The sequence below is a fragment of the Martes martes genome (genome assembly GCF_963455335.1).
Source record: "Martes martes genome assembly, chromosome: 3".
NCBI lineage: Eukaryota > Metazoa > Chordata > Mammalia > Carnivora > Mustelidae > Martes > Martes martes.
Genome location: NC_137890.1, coordinates 109,602,582 through 109,623,862, shown reverse-complemented (window position 1 = coordinate 109,623,862; position 21,281 = coordinate 109,602,582). Strand labels below are relative to the sequence as shown.

Sequence of the window (21,281 nt, the reverse complement as noted above, 5' to 3'; positions counted from 1 at the left end):
TCTCTCTATAAGCACAACCCTGAGGCTATCATTTTCAAACAGATGTAGCACTTAATTATTTTCCTATTTATTTTTTTAAAAGATTTTATTTATTTATTTGACAGACAGAGATCACAAGTAGGCAGAGAGGCAGGCAGAGAGAGGGGGGAAGCAGGCTCCCCACTGAGCAGAGAGCCCCATGTGGGACTCGATCCCAGGACCCTGGAATCATGACCTGAGCTGAAGGCAGAGGCTTTAACCCGCTGAGCCACCCAGGCGCCCCAATTTACCTATTTAATAGTAAGGTACCTGCTATATTTTTTTCCTGAACTTTTTACAGATCACAGTACTTTGTTGACAATCTTGCTTGTTTGGATGATTTCTACTAAAAAACACACGTCTGGTTATATCATTTTACCCCCAGATGCTGCTTCTCTTTTTTCTTCAATCTCTTTTTTATTTTCTGCTATTCACAGAAATAGATATTTCTTCTTCTATTGGTTTTATTTTTTAATTTTTTTATCTTTTTAAATTACATTTATTTAAAGTGTACATGATGTTTTGATATACATAGTAAAATGATTATTACTCCAGTCAAGTTAATTAACATATCCATCTCCTCACATAGTTACTTTTTCAAATATTTCTTGTGGTGAGAGCACCTGAGATCTATTCCCTTAGCAAATTTCTAGGATACGCTGTAATATTAGTAACTATAATCACCACGCTGTATATATCCATCCTGAATATCTCCATTGGCTTTCCTTCTTGTGACATTGTCTTCAGTTGGACCACTCTCTTCTGTGGGATTCATTGCCTACATTTTTCTTCTCAGTCTCCAGTGATTTCTATACTGGCTGTAACTTTATTGCAACAACAGATCTACTGACCATGTTTATGGACTTGCAGTGGACACAATTCATTAAGAAGGGAAACGAAAGCAGAGGAGGCAAAATCACCTTAAAAATCCAGCTTATCTGTACATTGTATATAAAGCACAAATTTAAAAATAATTAGATGCTTAATTTTAGAGCTACTTTTCATATAGCTCAAGAATGAAATATGGTGTTTGGCCTAACATAAGTACACAATTTACTGTGTATGTACTTTTCAAGAGTGGTAAACCAAAATTCAAGTTGGATACAGTGCCTACATGAAAAGGAGAGCAGAAGAAAAGTGAAGGAAAATGATTGTCGTACACGAGCGGTGTCTGGAAAAAACAGCTAAGCATTCTCAGAGAGGCTGGTCTTGATTTCAGGTCTCAGAGTTAGGCATGGTTTGCCCATTGCAACTTATTTACGCCCATTAGTATATATGTTGTGCAAGGCTTGCATGGACATCCTGCCCTTCCCGCTTTCTTGGAGAATGAGAGAACATGTTGGGCTTTGGGGTTCTGCTGAATGTCTTGAACCGTTTTTCAAATGCTGGGTTTGGCAAAGCACATGTTATGTGTTGCCAAGTGCTTTTCCCCATCATTTTAAACCCCTGTGTATTTCAAGGGAAATTTTACCCACATGTCTCTGATTTATTTACCCCTAACTCATCAAAATGTCATCTTGAAAAAGCTGCTATTGGATGTTTAAGAACTCCCGTGGCTTTTTCCCTGAGCCTTTCATCTTGTAACCAGTGTGTTTCATTTGGCCTCCACCAAACAAGTCCAGGTTCTGTTTGGGAAACTGGCTGATGAGGGGGCTTTCCTGTGTCTCAAGAGTTTTCTTCAGCCTCCTGGAGGCTTTTCTCGTATCCCACCTCTTGTTGCTCATCCTCAGTTTCTTTCTTTTTCCCTAAGTTATATTTCTTTGTATCTTTGATTTAAATATGTTGCTCTGTCTTTGCCTGTCGTTGGAATTCAGAAAGGAATGGCCTTCCCAGTTCCTGTCTGGGCAATTTATTAGTGTAATTCAATTGTTTCGTTATAACCTAATTTTGTTCTAGGCAGTAAGGAAGAAAGCATTGCTCAATGTTAATAGCCTTTGTTGTTGTTGGTGTGTGTGTGTTCTTTTTCTCTACTTTAGACTTAAATGAAATTCAAATGTGGATGGGAGATGTTACTGTAACCTGTTTCTGTCTTTTAATGGCTTGTAATCTCCTTACCATCACCTCAAGACCCTTCATCATCTGAGCACTGCCTCCCTCTCCCTGCACCCCCAACCCATTTCCCTTGTTCACTACATTCAAGTCTAGTATGGCAGTCTTGTAGTTTTTTGTTGTTTGTTTGTTTGTTTTTAAAGATTTTATTTATTTATTTGAGGGAGAGAGCACAGACGGAGAGTGAGAAGGAGAAGCAGGCTCCCCGCTGAGCAGTGAGCCAGACACAGACTGATCCCAGATGCCTGGGATCATGACCTGAGCTGAAGGCAGATGCTCAACTGACTGAGCCACCCAGGTGACCCGGGAAGTCTTGTAGTTTTTTAAAAAATGGACTAATTTTGTTCTGACCTCCAGGTCTTTACATTTGCTGTTCCTCCTATTCACAACCTCTTCAAGTTCTTTGCTTGACAAACTGTGTGTCCTGCGATCTCAATTTAAATGCCCCTTTCAAAGAGTGCTTTTAAGACTCCTTAATCCAGGCTAGGTTAGCCCTTCCTTCATGGGAACTTATTTTTCTGCTGCCACAGCATGTTTTGTAATTTGCATTTAAAGAATGATGCCTTCCTTTACTTGTTTAATACTACTCTTCATTCCTAGGTTGAAGGAATGAAAGCTCCTCAAGAAAGGGACATGACTATCTAGTATGTCATTGCGTACCACAAACTTAGCATAGCGCCTAGCACAAGGATGGCCTCAGTAAATACAGAAATTAATAAAGACACTTCTGTTGGATGAAAGGAAGGGCACAGGAAACAACAACCAGGAGATGGTTTCTATTAGAGTTATTAAATTATATAACTTATTATTAACACACTACCAACTTGAAGGTCTGGGAGGATGTTATTTCAGAAAACCTAATTTTATCTTACTAAAGTCAAATATTGAAAGTCTGAAGAGCTTTTGGAAATTTTTTTTTTTTTTTTACTATTTAAGGAAAGCACAGCCTGATCAATAGAATTATTTCCCCCAAGTGGCTGTCCTTTGTTTTAAAATAAGAAAACACTGTATGCTTACAATGTCTTTCATCCTCAAAGCCCTCACAAGTATTAATTAATCCACAAAATGATATCTGGCTCCAAAAGGTAGAATCTGAGACTTAAGGTTTATCTGCAAAAGCCTGCTTTGCCCCCAAGCCATGGCAACTTCCTGAGCTCTGTCCTACAAATCCTCCTAGCTCAGGAGGCAGCAGATGATTCTCTAAAACCTGCCACAGGCTTTTGACTCCTGCAGGGTTATCCATAGACTGTCTCATACTCTTTTGATAAAAATAAAGATGATAAAAATTTAGCATGTTATAAACACAGTTATTTTTGTGGAGCATTTCTTTCAGGGAAAAAGGGAAAGTGCCCTGAAAATAATTAGGTATCATGAACAGTTACAACATGAAATACACAAGATTGGGAAACAAACGCATGTTAGTATACTTGACGTTTTTTGTGTAAAACCTTTGCTGCACTACAGCACTTGTTAAGCACCCATACGGATTCTCAGAAAATAATTTAGATCTCTTGCATTGATAGCATATGGATTTGTATACCATGTGGCATGAATGACGTCACCTGTCAGTGAACTGGGTGGTCTCTGCCATGAGATTTTAGACTCCAGCTAGAAATGTGTTTTTGCCAGTATTCAAAACAAATGCATTATGCTTCTTTTTAACCATGTTGATCATAATCTACTTCATTAAAGGGAGCATTGAGAGGTGAAGGCTGGCTACCGGAGAGTGATAGCATCTATTGGCGCACCGACCGTGGCAGATTCCACTTTTGTAAAGTGAATCATTTTTTCTCCAAGGGGTTAGATCTAATGAGATACTTTTGCCAGTTATGCTTAAAGCCAAGGCTTCTCATAATTTCTAGAAAATGTTCAGGGGAGCTCTGAAATAAAGGAAATGAGATTTATATAGCAAAAAGGGTCGGATATAAATAAGCTAAAAAATCCATATGGTAAAAATAATGAGTAATAACTCCAACTTAAAGAATTTTATTATTTTCTAAAATGTTTTAATGTATACTAGTGCATCTATAGTAGTTCATCCTGGTTGGTACTGTTAAGGGAAACTATTGTGAGATCCTCTGGCTGACTCCAGAAGCAACAGTGGGAAGGAAGGGGAGTAGTAGAGATGAAAATAAGGAACATACCAGAGTTGTGGGAACAAATATGTGCATCTAGGTAAAACTAATATAAGGTTAGATTAGTCAGACACAAAGAAAACTTCATGGGTTTTGGAAAAGAATTCAAGTCTTGGTGTGAATGGTAATGGATAACAAAAAGTTAATCGGGGGGGGGGGGTGCCTAGGTAGCTCAGTTGGTTAAGCAACTGACTCTTGATTCAGGCTCAGGTCATTATCTCAATGTCATGAGATCAAGCCACGTGTCAGGCTCTGAGCTGGGCATGGAACTTGCTTGTAATCTTTCTCTCCCCCTGCCCTTCCCCACCCAGCCCAGCAGGTTTCAGAGAATTTTTCTCATAGAGAACCTCTACAAATACCAGGCATATATTCATTAACATCTGAAACAACCATATGATTTTAATACACCTTTCATATCTTATTATTATATCAGCTGACAAACATGTCTTTTCTGAGCAAGTCCTATTGTCGAAAGCAATGTAAGGAGAAGTATGGTGTAATAAAGGAAATACAAGTCATGACCCTCTAACTTCTAAGCATTTACAGGGTAACCATGGAACAAGTATATTACCCATAAACTGAGGGTGAAAAATACAAAAGAGTGCCGAGATAAAGTAACTAATGGCCACAGAAAATCCAAGCACTCTGAGGGTAAGAGCCACATCTTAATCATTTACCATTCCTAGCTTGAGGGTGTGTATTTGGGAGTACATAATAAATAGGTAAATCAGGGACCATGAGAGACGTCTAGAGACTTGATGTCACAGAGAATAAGAGGCTACTGAGTGCTTTGACAAGGAAAAATGAAGTAATGAAGGTACAGTTTCCAGAAGACCAGTGTGGAATTGCTGAGCAGCATCAGTGGGAGGAGCCCAGTGGAGTCCAGGGACAGGTTGGGGGCTGCTGTCAGAAGCATTTGAAGGCCTGGACAAGGATGTCCACTTAACCACAAAGAAAAACATGGGCACCACACCCATAGCAGACAAACTTCTTTGGAAAATGGTGACTTGCTTGATGGGCCATAGGTAAAATAGAGGATCCAAGAAAACGTATTCTAAGCCTGGATACATGCTTGTTACAAAGAGAGGCTTGATGGAAAGGGAAACCAGTTTGGGAACAAGAGGATGATGGGTTCAATCTGGGAGAATTCACTTCTGCAATGACGAGGAGACACAGAAGAAAAAATGACTGACTAGCACTTCAAGAGATAGGATGAGATAATGCAGAGAAAGTGCACAAGTATAGATCTGTGTACTACAAATTTGCAAGTAAGAACAAAAGCCATTACCTGTTCCATTTGTACACTAATTTAACATACAGTTACTGAGTTCTTACCATGTTCTAACAAGTGTTATAGTCGTGGGAATGGACTTATGAATGTAGGAGATGGTACCCCTGTTCTCACAGAACATTCTAATGAAATAACAAACTAAAAGAAATTGTATTATGCCCAATGGTTGTGAGTTCCATGGGGAAACTTGATTTGGGGTATGAGAAAAGCAGTCTCCATGGAAATGGTGGGTTTCCTTGTTGGTTTATTTGTTTTTAGGGAAATTAGAAAAGACCTATCTTAAAAGGTGATATTTGAACAGAGGGTCAAAGTGAGTGAAGGAATGAGTCTTACAAGTTTCTGGGCACAAAATGAATTATTTTGTACCAGACAGAGGAAAGAGCAGGTGTAATGGCCCTGTAAGAGAAGTAAGGAGGTCAGCTTGGCTGGAGCAGAATGAACCAGGAGGAGAAGGGAAAGGTGAGGCCAGGGAGATAGCTGACACCTGTAAGGATCTGGTGAGGTGAGCCCTGCATGCGTGGATGTGGGACTCAGTCCCAGGACCCTGGGATCATGACCAGAGCTGAAGGCGGATGCTTAACTGACTGAGCCACCCAGGCATCCCAAGATGACTTTAAGAGTTTTGACTGAAGAACCCGGAAGAATGGAATTAGCATCTAGTGAAATGAAGAAAATTGAAAGAAGCAAGTTTGGGAGGAAATCATGATCAGTTTGGGATATGTTAAGTTTGAGATGAATGTTGCACATAGAAGTGAATATGCCAAAAACATACAACAACAGCTTTTAGAGCAGTGGTCCATGCTGGAGAAGTGGTTAGTGTAACACAATACATAAAACCAGAGCACTGAATGATGCTGTGTAGGGAATAAATATAAAGAGAAGTTAAGTTGAGTTACAAAATGAAGATGAACCAGCAAGGGTAATGAAAAACAGGGTGGCTATTTAATTCATTGGAAATCCATGAGAAAGTGGTTTACTCATGGTAGTCATATGAGGAAAATATTTCAAAGAGAGTTATCAATTGGGTTAAATTCTGAGGTCTAATGAGAAAACTGAGACTTTACCAATGGATTTAGCAGTATGGAAGCAACTGATGATCTTGATAGCCGATTAGTGATTGAGATAAAAACCTAAATGGGGGCGCCTGGGTGGCTCAGTGGTTTAAGCCTCTGCCTTCGGCTCAGGTCATGATCCCAGGGTCCTGGGATCGAGCCCCGCATCGGGCTCTCTGCTGGGCAGGGAACCTGCTTCCTCCTCTCTCTCTCTGCCTGCCTCTCTGCCTACTTGTGATCTCTGTCTGTCAAATAAATAAATAAAATCTTTAAAAAACAAAAACAAAAACAAAAACCTAAATGAAGTTGGTTCAAGAAATAAAGGAGGGGGGAAATTGACAACAATAAAAGCAGACAATCTTTGTAAAGAATTTTTATTCTAAAACAAAGAAAGTAATGGAACAATGCCTAGAGTGGAGATGGGGGATCTAGAACATGCAAAATGAAAGAAATCAAGAGAACTGAACTAGAAAAATAAGTATTTTTGTTGTTGAGCATGAGAAAGCCCAAAGATAATAGGGATGGAATAGTAGGGGAAAGAGAGGAGTAAAGTCATCTCAGTGCAGTATCCTATAAGCCAATGGAGCTGGAAGCATGTTGGTCAATGTGAATCCAGCAGGAAGAATAAGCATGGAGAAAAGGGGTGTTTATCAAAAAGGAGTCATTAATAGAAAGAAGTGTCAGAACATATCAGGAATCTTGGGCTTATATGTTTTTAGGATATCTCTAACGCTTCATTCACATTATTTACAATGTTTCAGGCATCTTTCTGGTCACTAAGATACAACAATAAGCAAAAATGGAAACAAAAAATCCCTGCTTTAGTGGGCTTAGAATCTACTGGTAAGGGATTGAACTTTTTCTTTTTTTTTTTTTTTTCAAGATTTATTCACTTATTTTAGAAAGAGAGAGAGAGCATGAGTGGGGGGGAGGGCAGAGGGAGAGGGAGAGAGAAACTCAAGCAGATTCACACTAAATGTGAAACCTAACACAGGGCTGGATCCCATGACCCTGAGATCATGACCCAAGCTGAAACCACAAGTTGGAGCCACCAAGGCACCCCAGGATCAAATTTTTTCTTAAAAAAATTTGTTAAAATTTGCAGTAGGCCCCAAATAATCTCTGCTTCCTATTTGTCACAGCCTTGTGCAGTTCCTTCTACTTGAGTATGGACTAGATTTAGTGACTTGATTCTGATCAAGAAGATGTGGAAAATTTGACGGGCTATCACTACCATGATTAGGTTACAAAAGATTTTGCCTTTAGTTTACATGCTTTGAAGAAGCAAGCTGCCATACTGGTGAAGCTAACGTGGCACAGTACTGAGAGAAGCCTCTGGACCACATTCCTGAAGCAACTGAACCCTCCAACAACCAGTAAAGCAGATCCTTCCCCAGTCAAACCTTCTGATGCAACCCCAATTCTGGCTTAAAGTTTGACTGCAATCTTTTGAGGGACTCTGAATTAGAGGACTCAGCTGAACCATGCCTAGATTCCTGATCCAAACAAACATGAGATAGTATTGTGTGTTGTTTTAAGTTGTTGAATTTGGGGATAATTTATTCTGTTGCAATAGATAAATAACACAGTATTGCAGGGAAATAAACTTACCAGTTGTTCCAATGGAGGAATGACATCTTTCAAGGCATGCTGTGAGTGATTCCTTCTGTGCCGGGATATCTGCAAAAATATTGGCATTAGATATTATTATATTATTTTTCTCCAAAAAAAAGCTATAAATGATTTTAAAGAGCATATTTTAATAAGAGTACACAGGTAAATAACCATATTAAGATTCATTCAAAAAATCAAAGTAGGTATAAAACAGAAAGTAAATGTCTTAGACATTAACTAACTTGAATAAAATGTGTACTCAAAGATTGCTGGCTGCAACAATATCTTCTATTCCATGTACTCTTCTTCCCATGTAACCTTAACACTCCTCTTATCAAGTGGTGGGGTTTATATTCTTTCATTTCAAACCTGGGCAGAGCTTTATGCCTGTTTCAGTCAAAAAGTATGATAGATGTGACACTCCATGACATAATATTAGAGCATAAAAATGTCATGTACTTCATCCCTGTTTTCTTAGAACCCTCACATTTGGAAAATATTCACCATGTTGGGATAAAGCCCAAATCATCTCACACAGAGAGATCACAGAGAGAGACCTCATAGGTTTTCTGGCTAAGAGACTAACTGAGGTTCTAACAGACAGCTAGTATCAACTGCCAATTGTACAAGTATAGATATTTTCTGATGGTTCCCTCTGCCGGCCATTGAGTCATCCCCAAGCTTCCAGTCCCAGTAGAAGCCTCAAACACTGTCTAGTAGAGACAAGCTGTTCCTGCTAAGTCCTATTTGAATTTTTGACTAGATTCTGTAAAACATAAACAAAAAATCATTGTTTTATACCTCTACATTTCAGGATGATTTGCTATGGAACAGAATATTTAATGTTGAAACACCTTGTGTTTATGATATGATGTGAGCTCAGCTTTTTCAGAGTCAATACTCTATGTTTCATGTCCTCTTCCACAAATATATTTACATACACAATAATCAATGGATTAGTGTTTTGGGAACAAAATTTTTAAAATGCCTATTATTGTCTCTGCCAAAGAAGCATCATAAGCTGATTCTATAATAAAACGAAAAGAGAAAAAGAAGGAATTTATAATGAAATATTGTATTGTTTGATAATTTAAAACAGAAGCTCTAATTAATAATAGTATTTTACTAAACAGGAATTTTCCAGTATTTTACACGAAGGGGGAAGAGGGTAAGGTGGAAGACATAGGAGGTAAGAAAAGAAAGAATGAGAGAGAAAGAAAGACTGTAGGTTGAGTGTGAGGTACTAAAGAATAAAGCAGGTCTGAAAACTGTCTAGAAAAGAACTTTGGATGCCCTTGACTCTGGTTACTGACACATGTAACTGACTGAAGGGATTAAATCAAATCCTTTTCAGGTTTTGAGAGAATTGTATTACCAAAGAAATGAGAAGCCTGGCCTCAAAAACCTGTGACTCTATACAACCCTTGAACCCCATATTTGCTTCACAAAACCGCATTGTGAAGGCAGTACAACCTCCAAGGGAGCCATTCTCTTCCAAGTTCACTTTCAATGTGGCCAGTGGGGGATGACGGGGAAGGAAGAGCCTCAAGAAAGGAGAGCCAGAAACCTTGGAGAACAATGGGCATGGGGAATTATCCTGGAAAAGAGAACCAGGAGAGCCAGGAATTGACTCTGCTGCGAGGGCAGAGGTCTCACAGGGCCTGCCCGGCAAGGCTTAATAATCATTTGGGTCAAGTGACGGTTGGTTCTATTTATTTCCTTTACAAATGACAGAGTGTTTGCAGTTATCAAGTTCTCTTTCTACCCTTGTCTATTGGATGTGATGGGAAAAACAGAAGAGAGAACTTGTTTTTCAAGTTCTAAACCTCTAACCCCCTGGAGAGAAATCGGTGTGGTGGAGAAAGTTATTTCTCTCCTGTTATTCTGCTATTGGAGTTTGATGTAGTAACTGCCTGGGACTTTGGGTCATCTTCTTTGGGAAGGCAGATAGATGTATGTCTAAATGTTGGAAGACAGGTGCAAACTGATCTATGGCGAAGGGATCGGGGGGACTGTGGCAGACCCTGATGCCTGGTCACCAAAATGTTGTCCTTTCTCCAGGGCATATACCTAGACTGCATTTCTCAGCCTGCCTTGCCTTTAGGAGTGGCCACATGGCTAGTTCAGACCGATGGGATACGAGCAGAATCAAGGAGAAGCTTTCCCCATTCAAAGCTATTAACCAGTTAGTGTTTCCCCTCTGCGTTCCCTCCTTCCTCGAGTACTGGCTAGGAGTGCACACCGAAAAAGGCCCTGCAGGAGGCTGGAGATGTGAGATGAAAGAAGACTCGGAATCACCATGTGCAGAAAAGCCAAACATAGGCCAGGAAAACGCATTTTGTTTTATTCAGTAAACTTTTTATTTTGGAATAATCTTATACTTAGAGAAAAGTTGTAGCAAGCACAGAGTTCCTACAGAAAATTTCCTTCTGACTGTTTTGTAATAAGAAATAAATTTCTATTTCTTGGAGCCATTGTGTATTTTAGAGAGTTTTATAGCTGCTAGCATTACCCTAAATAAAACAACCATAGTTGATCTTAATTCATGTTGAAATGAAGGCATATATATGTGTGTGTGTGTGTGTGTGTGTGTATTTTTATATATATATATTCACATATATATACTGGGTATTTAAACCTTTTAAGGAACTAGGGATTTATTTTGCACTGCTAGACATATGAAACTTACTTCTCTTAACTATTAGTTATTAAAATAGGCTTTACTATCTTCACTGAAAATTTAATATATATGTCTTACATTCAATTTACAAGAGTAGAAGAATTCTGGGATTTTTTTTTCTTGTTCCATTTCTTTGAAACTTGTTGGATTTTAAGTCTCGGGTTAAAAATCACTCTCCCAGCATATAAAATGCTTCAGGCTTTAAATGTTAGAGAAAGTAGTATCAAGTAATGTCTCCACAGCATTGATGAATAAGCACCTGGGCATTCACTTGTGTCCATCTTACCATCCCTTCTATGGCCAAACCATGCCTTCCTTTGTCTTATCATTACTAGATTTTGATGGGTATATTGGCCCTCTAGCCTTTAAATAGTCTCTTCTTGTCAGTATAGAAAGTTTTCCTATTAAGCAATGTTTTAAAATGCATTAGGTATGTATTACCAGAGGCACAACAGATGATTTTAACTTATAAATGTTTTCATTATCATTTACACAATCTAAAGGTTTAGCAGAAAAACTTAAAACACAAAGCCATTTGTTAGTGGTATGAATACATTCTCCATTAAAATAGAGTATAAATAATGTAAATAAGTAAGTATTACGTAGTGTGCAAGATGAGGGAAAAAGCCCACAAACATAGTAAGTGAATGACTGAAATTTGGGAAATAAATTTTTTAAAGATTTATTTATTTATTATTTATTTTAGAGAGAGAGAAGGAGAGCTCGTGCACGTATAGCTGTAGAGGGGAGGGGTGGAGGGGCAGAGGAAGAGAAAGTCTCAAGCAAGCTCCACACTAGAGCTGAGCCTGACTGGGGGTGTGGGGAGCTCCAGCTCACTACCCTGAGATCACTATCCAAGCCATAACCAAGAATTGGACATCCAACCGACTGCACTACTGAGGCAGCCCGGGGAAACAAATTTCAATGAGAAGAAATCAGAACAGAAATGACCAGTTACTGAGCACATGTTTATTTCACCCTTAAAGGGAACTATTGGGTCCATGGTATAAATAAAAATTTAAATTGAGAAATGGCACAGTGTTACTGTCTGTTAACATGTACTCAGTGCTTATTATTTGCCAGGCACTGTTCTAAGTATTTTGCATATATTAACATACTTAATTCTCACTACTTTTTCATAAATGTAGAAACACAGACACAGACAGTTTAAGTAACTTTGAAGATCCAGAGCCAGTAAAAGGCATGGGTGATTTTTTTTTTTTTAAAGATTTATCTACTTATTTATTTGACAGAGAGAGATCACAAGTAGGCAGAGAGGCAGGCAGAGAGAGAGGGGGAAGCAGGCTTCCAGCTGAGCAGAGAGCCCAATGCGGGGCTTGACCCTGAGATCATGACCTGAGCCGAAGGCAGAGGCTTTAACCCACTGAGCCACCCAGGAGCCCCAGCATGGGTGATATTTAATCAGAATCTAAGCCTTCAACTATTGTACTTTATTGTTTCACCAGCAATATAATGTATATGCACAATGGCAGTCATTACATTCTTGGGGAACTCAAAAGTCGAGATTATCTGCATTCATAAGGGGTTACTTCTAAGAAAGAAATTTGAGTCAAACTTATAAATTTGTACACATTTACATAGGAAACTAGAAATCAGGTTTCAAATCTGTTATGAATTATCTTAATTTTCCTTTAGGGAAAGTAATATTGCTGATTATTCCTAAATCAATAAGCTAGCCAATCTATCATGTTCAACCAGGTTATGGAGATGCAGGAAAAAAGAGAACTTTCATCACCTGTCTTTGCTTTAATGCTCTTCTCAGTTAAGCATTAGGCACAGAAATGTGTTATCATCCCAAATCAGATTACTCTGAGACTTATGATTTAGGAAATTCTGAATCCAAATTTGCTTAGTTGTGTTACATGGATATCAAGAAAATTTAAGATATATCAAGAGAGCTGTCTTTATGTGATTTACTTAATTGAAATAATAATTATAAAGAACACTTGAGGTCAATCAAAACTTCCTGAGGTAAGTTTGAAGGGAACAGAGGCTCTCCTAAGCCATATGTAGTATAAAATAACAGAAAATCTTACAGTATTTGTACATGCTTCTCTATCAATAGTTTATTAGTAGTATCTGAAAATTTTGCAGATTATTACAGGACACTTTCTTGAGAAACATTTCCGCTTAAGACATCAGATGTCTTTATGAACCATTTATTTAGCCAGTAAACATTGCATGTTGAGTACAGTTATATGCCAGTAATTTCTAATAGTAGATGTTAAAAATATACATGTTTGTTGTATTTGTTCATCTTACTAAATATCTCTAATACTAGTATTGCAAGAAGAGTACTTCATTTCTGGACAGTCCTAATTTTTCCTCAATGTATCTGATATTAAAAACCTATGCTTTACTCTACAAATTGCTTCTGGGTAAGTTTCAGAATGCTAGCAATCGTGGGCTCCATTGTTCAGTCTCAGGTCCTTTTCACTTTTCCAGCAATTCTTAACTAATCACTGAATTTGGAAAACTTGAATAGCAATAATAATATTAGCAATAGCTTGATACAGCATTATTTTGATACATTATTTTCTCTGTGAGTTACAGAATCATTTCTTCTGAGGAAGGTTAAAAACGTTTTTTACGACGTATGTTCGCTTTCTCTTTTGCTTCCAAATATTCTGAAATAGAATACACATCCTTCTTCTAAACATAAGTGGACATGTATGTATATCTACCACCTATTTATTTAAGTGTCCCACAGCCTGATTTTTTTGCTAGTTTGTACACTCTTAAATTATGATATTTTGGTTTCAATATGATTTTATAGTTCTCATTTGAGAATTTTATGAACTGGTAATTTTTAATTTACTTCCAGTATTTTGTAAAAAGAGACCTTAGCCATTTAAAGTGTATCTGGCCTATTTATTAAGAATGTTACTTCACAGTTTCTTTTGAGGGGGATATGGTTATGTCTTTACTGTTTTCTTATCACAGTGTTCTGTACCTTAAGAGATTTGAGCTTTAACAATAAATACGTGAGTTGTTGTTCTCTTCCTTCGAAGAGAAGGAAAAGTCAGCCCTCATCTTTTTGCAATGATGTCATCTTCCTCTTGATTTATTATGTTCAGTAAATGGGAATGATTTGTAGATATCATTGGGAAAAAAATAAACTTGAAATACAAATGACTTCTGCTTGGATTTTTTGGGAAATCAGTATCAGATGAATGTATCATTGAACTACTTTTAGATCAGATCTATGTGTTTCTCCTTCTTTGTTTCCACCTACCACTCTCTCCACTCCTCTGTCCCTTCTCAGGTATGTTAGCTTTATAATTGTGCAAAGCAAAGTTGGAAGCATGAAGTACTGAGAATGTGCAATGCATATTTTCCTTTAAATTCCTTTTTGTTCTTATTATACATCATAATTAAGTTTTCCAGATATATTTTCCTCCAAAAAGAAAAAAAACTAAAAAGTCATTTTTTTGAAGTGTTTTCATTTTTTTCCTCCATTTCTTTTTCATTTTAATCTATTTAAAGAACATGAAACTGATGGGTGGGACTAGTGCTTGGTACGAAGTAAAAATAACAGAATTTGGGCATATTATTTTCCTGGTATAGGAAGGTCTACTATGAAAGTTATACATAAACATGAAACATTCCACATAGCTCTGATTTTAAATAGATTACCATTTTTGATGAAAGTTTATATCTTGTGGCTTAGAGTCGAAATAAAAATCACTTGAATAAAAGCATTAGTTAGCTCCAGCATTTTCACAGACATGTACATTTTCTGAGGCATACCTCCCATTAGCAACCTCCCTGGATACTTGGATAAAAAGCAGAAATAAATCTGTAGTTAAGTTTAGTTTTTATGTTCATGGTATCTCAAAAGCTTCCCCCCCTCACTGGGGGGTGTACCCAATTTTTATGTTCAAATCTTCATTTGTTTTGCCAAATTTGTTTTCTTAAAGCTATGACAACCAGAAATTAAGAAAAGTTGGTGAAACTTTGATTTTTTTATTTTTGGGGGGAATGTGGAAACATGGCCAATATTTCTTGTACTCACAACAGTTTGGTTGTTTAGATATAATAAGCATCGACCTAAAAGATGGCTGTGTTTTTTAAATCATGTGTATGTGGTAGGTAACTGCTTTTGTTGGGAAAAAAAGAAAGTTAGTATGTGAGGATATTATTTCACCATGCATTTAATCTTCTATTTTTATCTATCTGTGGACACATGTCAGTTCACACATGTAAAATCATAATTATTCATCCACTAACTATGTATTTTTCATAAACCTCCATAGAAGGTAATGACATTCACCACAGAGAAACCAAATTCTTCTTTTTTGCTCCTTATTGAGGTACCACAGGTATACTGATTCACTGTTAAGATCACCTTCCCCCTCTGCCTATGATATCATTCAGTTACCATAGTGGACATCAATAAGCAAATGCCCCCTTTTTTTCTTTGTTTGGCTCTTCCATAAGCCTTTTTGGCTATAAATAGTCAGAAATCTGACACTCTGCTTTATCTCTATCATCTCCTGCAGAAAATTAAAGGGAAGGATTCAAAAACCTTCTGGAGGACATATTAATGTTTTTCAGCATTTTTTTTTTTTTAATTTGTTGAATAGTCCTTGGTCAACATCTGGGTCCTCAGTGATGCTCACCAGACTTCAATCCTGAGCTAAGTCTAGTTGAGTTAAATTCAGCTTTAACCACATTTTCTTATCTCCCAGATAGCCAAAGAGAAGCAATTGCTGGAATGGTTTAACTTCTTAATATTCCTCCCTGGCTTTATTTAGTCCCAAACACATGTGTTCCTCCAAGAAGAAAACCAAACTGCCTCACACCTTCTTGCTTAAATAAAAATTAGTTATATACCATGCACATGGCCTCATTTATTGCTACATACTGTTTCCTTTAGTTCTTTCATTTCTTTTTTCATGCTTTCGGTAGAATGTTCCTCTCCAAGAATTTTCTCAGTTGAGAAGTGTCATTCATACAGTCCTTAGACGCACTACTATTTTAGCCTTTTTGAACATGCTCTTGAGATAAAAACTACCAGAACCAAGAAACACAGCCATACCTGCATAACATAATTTTCTACATTTTTCCAGGCAAAGTACTTTTATATATTGTCTTAGTTTATAGTTTACTTTTTTTCTCTGCATGTTCCTTCGTATTTAGACATGAATTTCCAAATTGATATAATGAGAAACTGTGCGCTAAAATAGACACATAAACATTTTATTCTACTCAAAATACTATTATTGGTATTAAATCTAAAGCATTATATACTTTGTTAGAGCCATAGCTAAAGTTACTATTGCCAGCAAATAATACACCTTGCTTACTACCTCCTTTACCCTCTGTAACAGTTACTACTCTGTTGATTAAAAAAAAAAAAAAAAGAGGAATAGAACACTTGGGCCAAACTGACATTTTCTCCACAACTGCAAGTCACATGTAATCTTTTAAATAAAAAGATTCGAGACAGCAGAAAACAATACCAAGAAAACTATCTCATAAACACCTCAAAACAAAGCAAACTAGTAAATGAACAATTATTGAGGCCCCCGAATGGTCAAAACAGTCCATCTATTTTAGTCAGATTAAACAAATCATGGTCAAATCACCATTTGACTATGATGGGCAGAAGCAACCTATATCTAGTTTTACAATGTTTAACTGTCTAAAAACTAAACAAATTAGAATCAGGTTTTATTTTCAGTCTCAAATATAAGTCTTTCATTGCCCCGACATGCTTAAGTTGAAATACCGAGTTTACTTTTTACTTTTTCAGGTATATGTTCAATCACTGAAGAAGAAATTCTGTCATTTGGAAAGTAATCCACCATATGTCATGTTTAATCCATGATATGTAAAGTTTGACAAAGATATTTACCCACGGTTTGATTTCTATAGTCTGCTGACACGTTTCCTCAGACATCATTATTTCTTAGTGCTAAGCTGGACATGCACTAACTCACTGAAAATGCTCTGCCTGTGTGGAAAGGTCACTTCTACAAGCATTGTGGGAGGCAAGGCTTTTAATGACTATGCCACTCTTTCAAGATTTAACAGATTTTTGGTCAAATATCTAAAATATGCACATGAAGGCGCTTGCCGGCTTTAGTCCATATCTAATAATTGTATCTTTCCAGTTTCCTTTCTTTATGTATTCTTTGAGGTTTTCAGAGACCCCAAACTCACCTTCTGCTGCCGAAAAAAGCAGATTTAGTTCTGAAGGTTAATCCAACTCAGCAGGATTGAAGGATGGCACTTTTCCTTGGTCGTAAGTATGTTGGCTCAGGCCAGACAGCTGTTAGGACATTCTCCTCTGGGAATCGTGCCCTCAACACCCACCGTTGATGCACATACATGGTCTACTGGCTGCCGACTTCCGTGCCCATCTGCTCAGATGGCATGATGCCCACTCACAAGTTGGCTGGATCCTTGCCCTTAGTGTGTAGATGCCAGGCAATGATGGGTTTAGATGGGCAGCCTGCATAATACTACAAGTGACAATTTTTTTCTTTCTCCCTCTACCATATCTGTCCGCGGTGCCTTCTCTGAAAGTGAAACTCACGTTTCTCCACCTTTGCTTTTACCTGTGGACACCCATGGCCTTCCGCAGGTAGGGGTCCAAACGGACCCGACCTGCCACCCACTGTAAGATGAAAGAGAGGAGAGAATCCACAGAGCCCCACATGACAAGTTCTAACACTGAAATGGGTTGGATTGTGAAAATTCCGACCACCTGGAGTCTGTCAGAAGAAATTTAGCATGGGTGTAAGTACAGCAGACCCCTCTCTCGCAGATAGCAATGGCACCAGGAAATAGTTTAAGTTAGAGCCCCTCTTGCCTGTCACAGCCCCAGCACAGATCACTTGCCTCGCGCCTCGCGTTGAAAGGCACATACAATAGTAAATGAAATAAATCAGGCAAAAAGAACAAGCCTAACGGGAACACGATTTATATGCTCAGTGGGGGCAACGGGGCAAGCTATGATATTCAGACCTCAAAAATAACCCTGACTGGAGGTCCTAATGGAAAGAGAAAGAAACAAAAATAGCATCTCTCTTTCCGATCTACAGCAAACCCGTAGAGAGGAATAGATTGGCATAGGAGGTTGTGACTTTAATGATCCAAAGCATATGAATGCTTGTTAGCAGACAGCAGACAGACATAAGTAAGAACAACAGTCATGGCTGCATCTGCATATTCTGGCCTCTGGCGCTCAAACCAATCAGGCAGCATTGGAGAGCAGCGCCCGAAGGTATGTTAAAGCCGAGCTTTCCTTGTGTGTTTATTTAAGGGTGATTGAATTCAGGGTGTTGTCAGTCTGCCTTGGAGAATGGTTATCCAATGTGTAGGCATGATCTTTCTCCCTGAATATGCTCTGTTGACTGAGTTAGTTATGTGTGACTACTTGCCCTGTCCTAGTCTTTATGCAGTGCCAAAATCCTCCAGTCCAAGTTCCAAAGGAACAGGGCCTAAAAACTTTTGGCTCCAGAATCAAATTAGGCTTCTCTGCTTCCCAAGCCAGAAATGCATAAATACCCAATGGCCAAAACCAAAGAATTTGACATTGTGGAATGAATAGAGCTGTCATATACCACTAAAGTGTGGAAATATCTACTGTTTGAAGTCAAGACTGGTTCAACATCTTCAGTAATCAGAACAGACTTCTTTGGACACCTTCATGGGTTAGTCTGGCTTTTGAGTGAGAATGTTTCTGGCAAGCTACTCATTCCAGATATCAGAAATGCAAGAACATACGGTTTATAAGAGAAAATCTGCCATTTTTTGGTATCAAAAAAATTCTCAAAGGCAGCACATTTTCATAAAAGACAAATCCCTCATCCTGTTTTCCTGATTGACCTTCAAGTTAGCACCACTTGTTTAGATGTAGATACTTTAAAAAGAACTAATCAAAGAAGAGGTAAGTTGGTATACTTTGAAAAAAAAAAATGTTTACGTGAAACTCAATTTGGAATTATCTGGGGGAAATTTCTCGTGAAAATAGACAAAGAATAGGTATAATCATCCAAGACTCCTCAATCTGATTACTATGCTATAACTGTCAGAGTTCCCAGAGCAAATCATTTTCCTCATGATTTATCACGCCTTGAGGGTGTAACAGTAAGAATTACATACTACTAACTTATTGAAAATGAAGAAAAGCAGATGTCCTGTCTATGGAATCTTGAGGGTAAGGATCATGTTTTACTCAACTTTAAATTCACCGAATTTAGCATAGTATGGAATACATATTACGGGATCGCCCATTTCACACTTCATATTGCCTCTCTTTATACATGTGACCTATTATTTCATTCCATTCACCCAAAACTTCAATAGCCTATAATGTCTTGTTTTAAAGTTATCTTGTTGGAAACATATTCATCATTCTTTTCAAAAGTCAGTGGTCCTTTCCAGATAAGCTCTTATAATATCTCATAGGGGATTTGTCATCTTTCCTTACTGAAATCAGGTCAAATTTTCAAAATGATCCCCTCATTAGACTAAAATTGAAATAACTGATACTGGATAATAGTTGGATAATAGTTTCCTGATCTATGTAGTATATATGATGCTTGAGGATTAGTTTCCTCTTCTACAGGGAGAAACTGAGAAGTTGCATAGCTATAAGTAGGTGTAGATATAGGTAGATGGATATAGTTTTGCTTTTAAAGAGGATCACATAATTATGTAGATATATATTATGTAGATTATTATTCTGAACGTTTCTATGTTCTGTTATCACTTACCTTCTGGGTAAATTACTTTATTTCCTGGTGCCTCTATTCCCTCAACTGCAAAATATTGCATAGCATAGTACTTATTCCGTATAGGATTACATTAGAAATTTTAAAAAATGAATACATATACAGTTTCAACCCTGTGGTAAGTCCTCATCATTATAATCTCCTCTATACCAATTGTATCATTCCTTTCCTAGTAGTCCTTCTGGTAAATGGATCATATTAAGCTAATGTACTAATAACATTTTCAATGATTCTAGAAACTCTTCCAAAACAACTTATTTCTTGGGGTGTCTGGGTGGCACAGTCAGTTAAGCATCTGGTTCTTGGTTTCAGCTCAGATCGTGATCTCAGGACTGTGAAATTGAGCCCCAAGTTAGGCTCAGTGCTCAGCATGGAGTCTATTGTGGATTCCCTCTCTCTCTGCCTCTCCCACTCGTGTGCTCTCTCTCTCTCTAGAATAAATAAATCCTTCCCAAAAAAGTGATTTGTTTCTCTACTTTAAGAAATTCCATCCATTTCCTTCTAGGATACATTGAAAGCATTTTGTTAGAAAAACCTTTAAATGCTCACAGAGATGGGGCCATACTGGGCATACACACCAGGAGGTGACAGCCTTGGTGTCATTTTAGAATTCTTACTGCAATCCCACCTCTGGCCCTCAACAAATCATGTCCCACAAGCAAAATGTATCATCTCTTCCCATGATTCCAAAGAGTCTCACTCCATCACAGCATCTCAAAGTCCAAAGTCTCATCATCTAAATGTAAATTCCGATCTCCCATTGCTCAAAGACCAAAAATCAAGTCACCTAAATCCAGTTTTGAAGGAAGTTGAACTTGACTGAGATCAACCATTAAGAAAGAAGGCAGGAACCAAATAATTTGGTTCTACAGCTAGTGGTCTTTATTTTATTTTGTTTAAAGATTTTACTTACTTATTTGAGAGAGAGTGTGTGAGAGAGAGGACGAGCAGGAGGAGGCTGAAAGGGAGAAGGAGAAGCAGCTTCCCAGCTGAACAGGAAGCCCAAGTGGAGCTCATCCCAGGACCCTGGGATCATGACCTGAGCTGAAGGCAGACACTTCACTGACTGAGCCACCCAGGCTCCCCTATAGCTAGTGATGTTTAACAAGTACTGTGCAGTATCCATGCTATGAAGTAGTTATGATTATTGCCTTCGTTGCATAGATCATAAATCCAAGGAGAGTGAGAAAAGACTGTAAATTAGTAAGAATGAGAAGCTGTTGCTTAACCCAGATTCATCTCATTCAAAAACTCATGCATTCTGACTCCCAAGTTTTTAAATGCTGAAGCTACTGGACCTTGATATAGATGCTCAACAAATGCTTGTTTTTGCACTATTTTCAGATTAAAATATGCAGTAATATTTACCACATTTTCCCTCAATTATTTTATACCTAAGTTCCTATTTTCTATATTCATCATATTTCAGATAAGGAATCTTTATAATCCTCTTAAACATTATCTGAGAAGAAATAATGATAGCCATGTTTGGGATATGAGGAAGATGAGTAGACTAAAGGTGTATCCACTTTACTACTATATCCATTTAAAAATAGTACTACAGATTTGTATTTGGTGAATCCTAGAACTGGGAAATGACTATCTGTTCTAGGTGCCATACCATACGATACGGTATCATACCATACCATACCATAAAGATTCCAGGATGGATTT

General features: G+C 37.8%; 1 protein-coding gene across 1 annotated transcript in view; it reads right to left on the bottom strand.

Moving 5' to 3' along the window:
* Window positions 1–21,281, bottom strand: part of ARHGAP15 (Rho GTPase activating protein 15) — a 601,263-nt gene that overhangs the window by 516,069 nt on the left and 63,913 nt on the right. Inside the window, exon 3 of the mRNA XM_080798365.1 lies at window positions 8,157–8,225. Within this exon, the coding sequence (XP_080654491.1) occupies window positions 8,157–8,225 (69 nt within the window). The remainder of the gene's footprint in view (window positions 1–8,156; window positions 8,226–21,281) is intronic.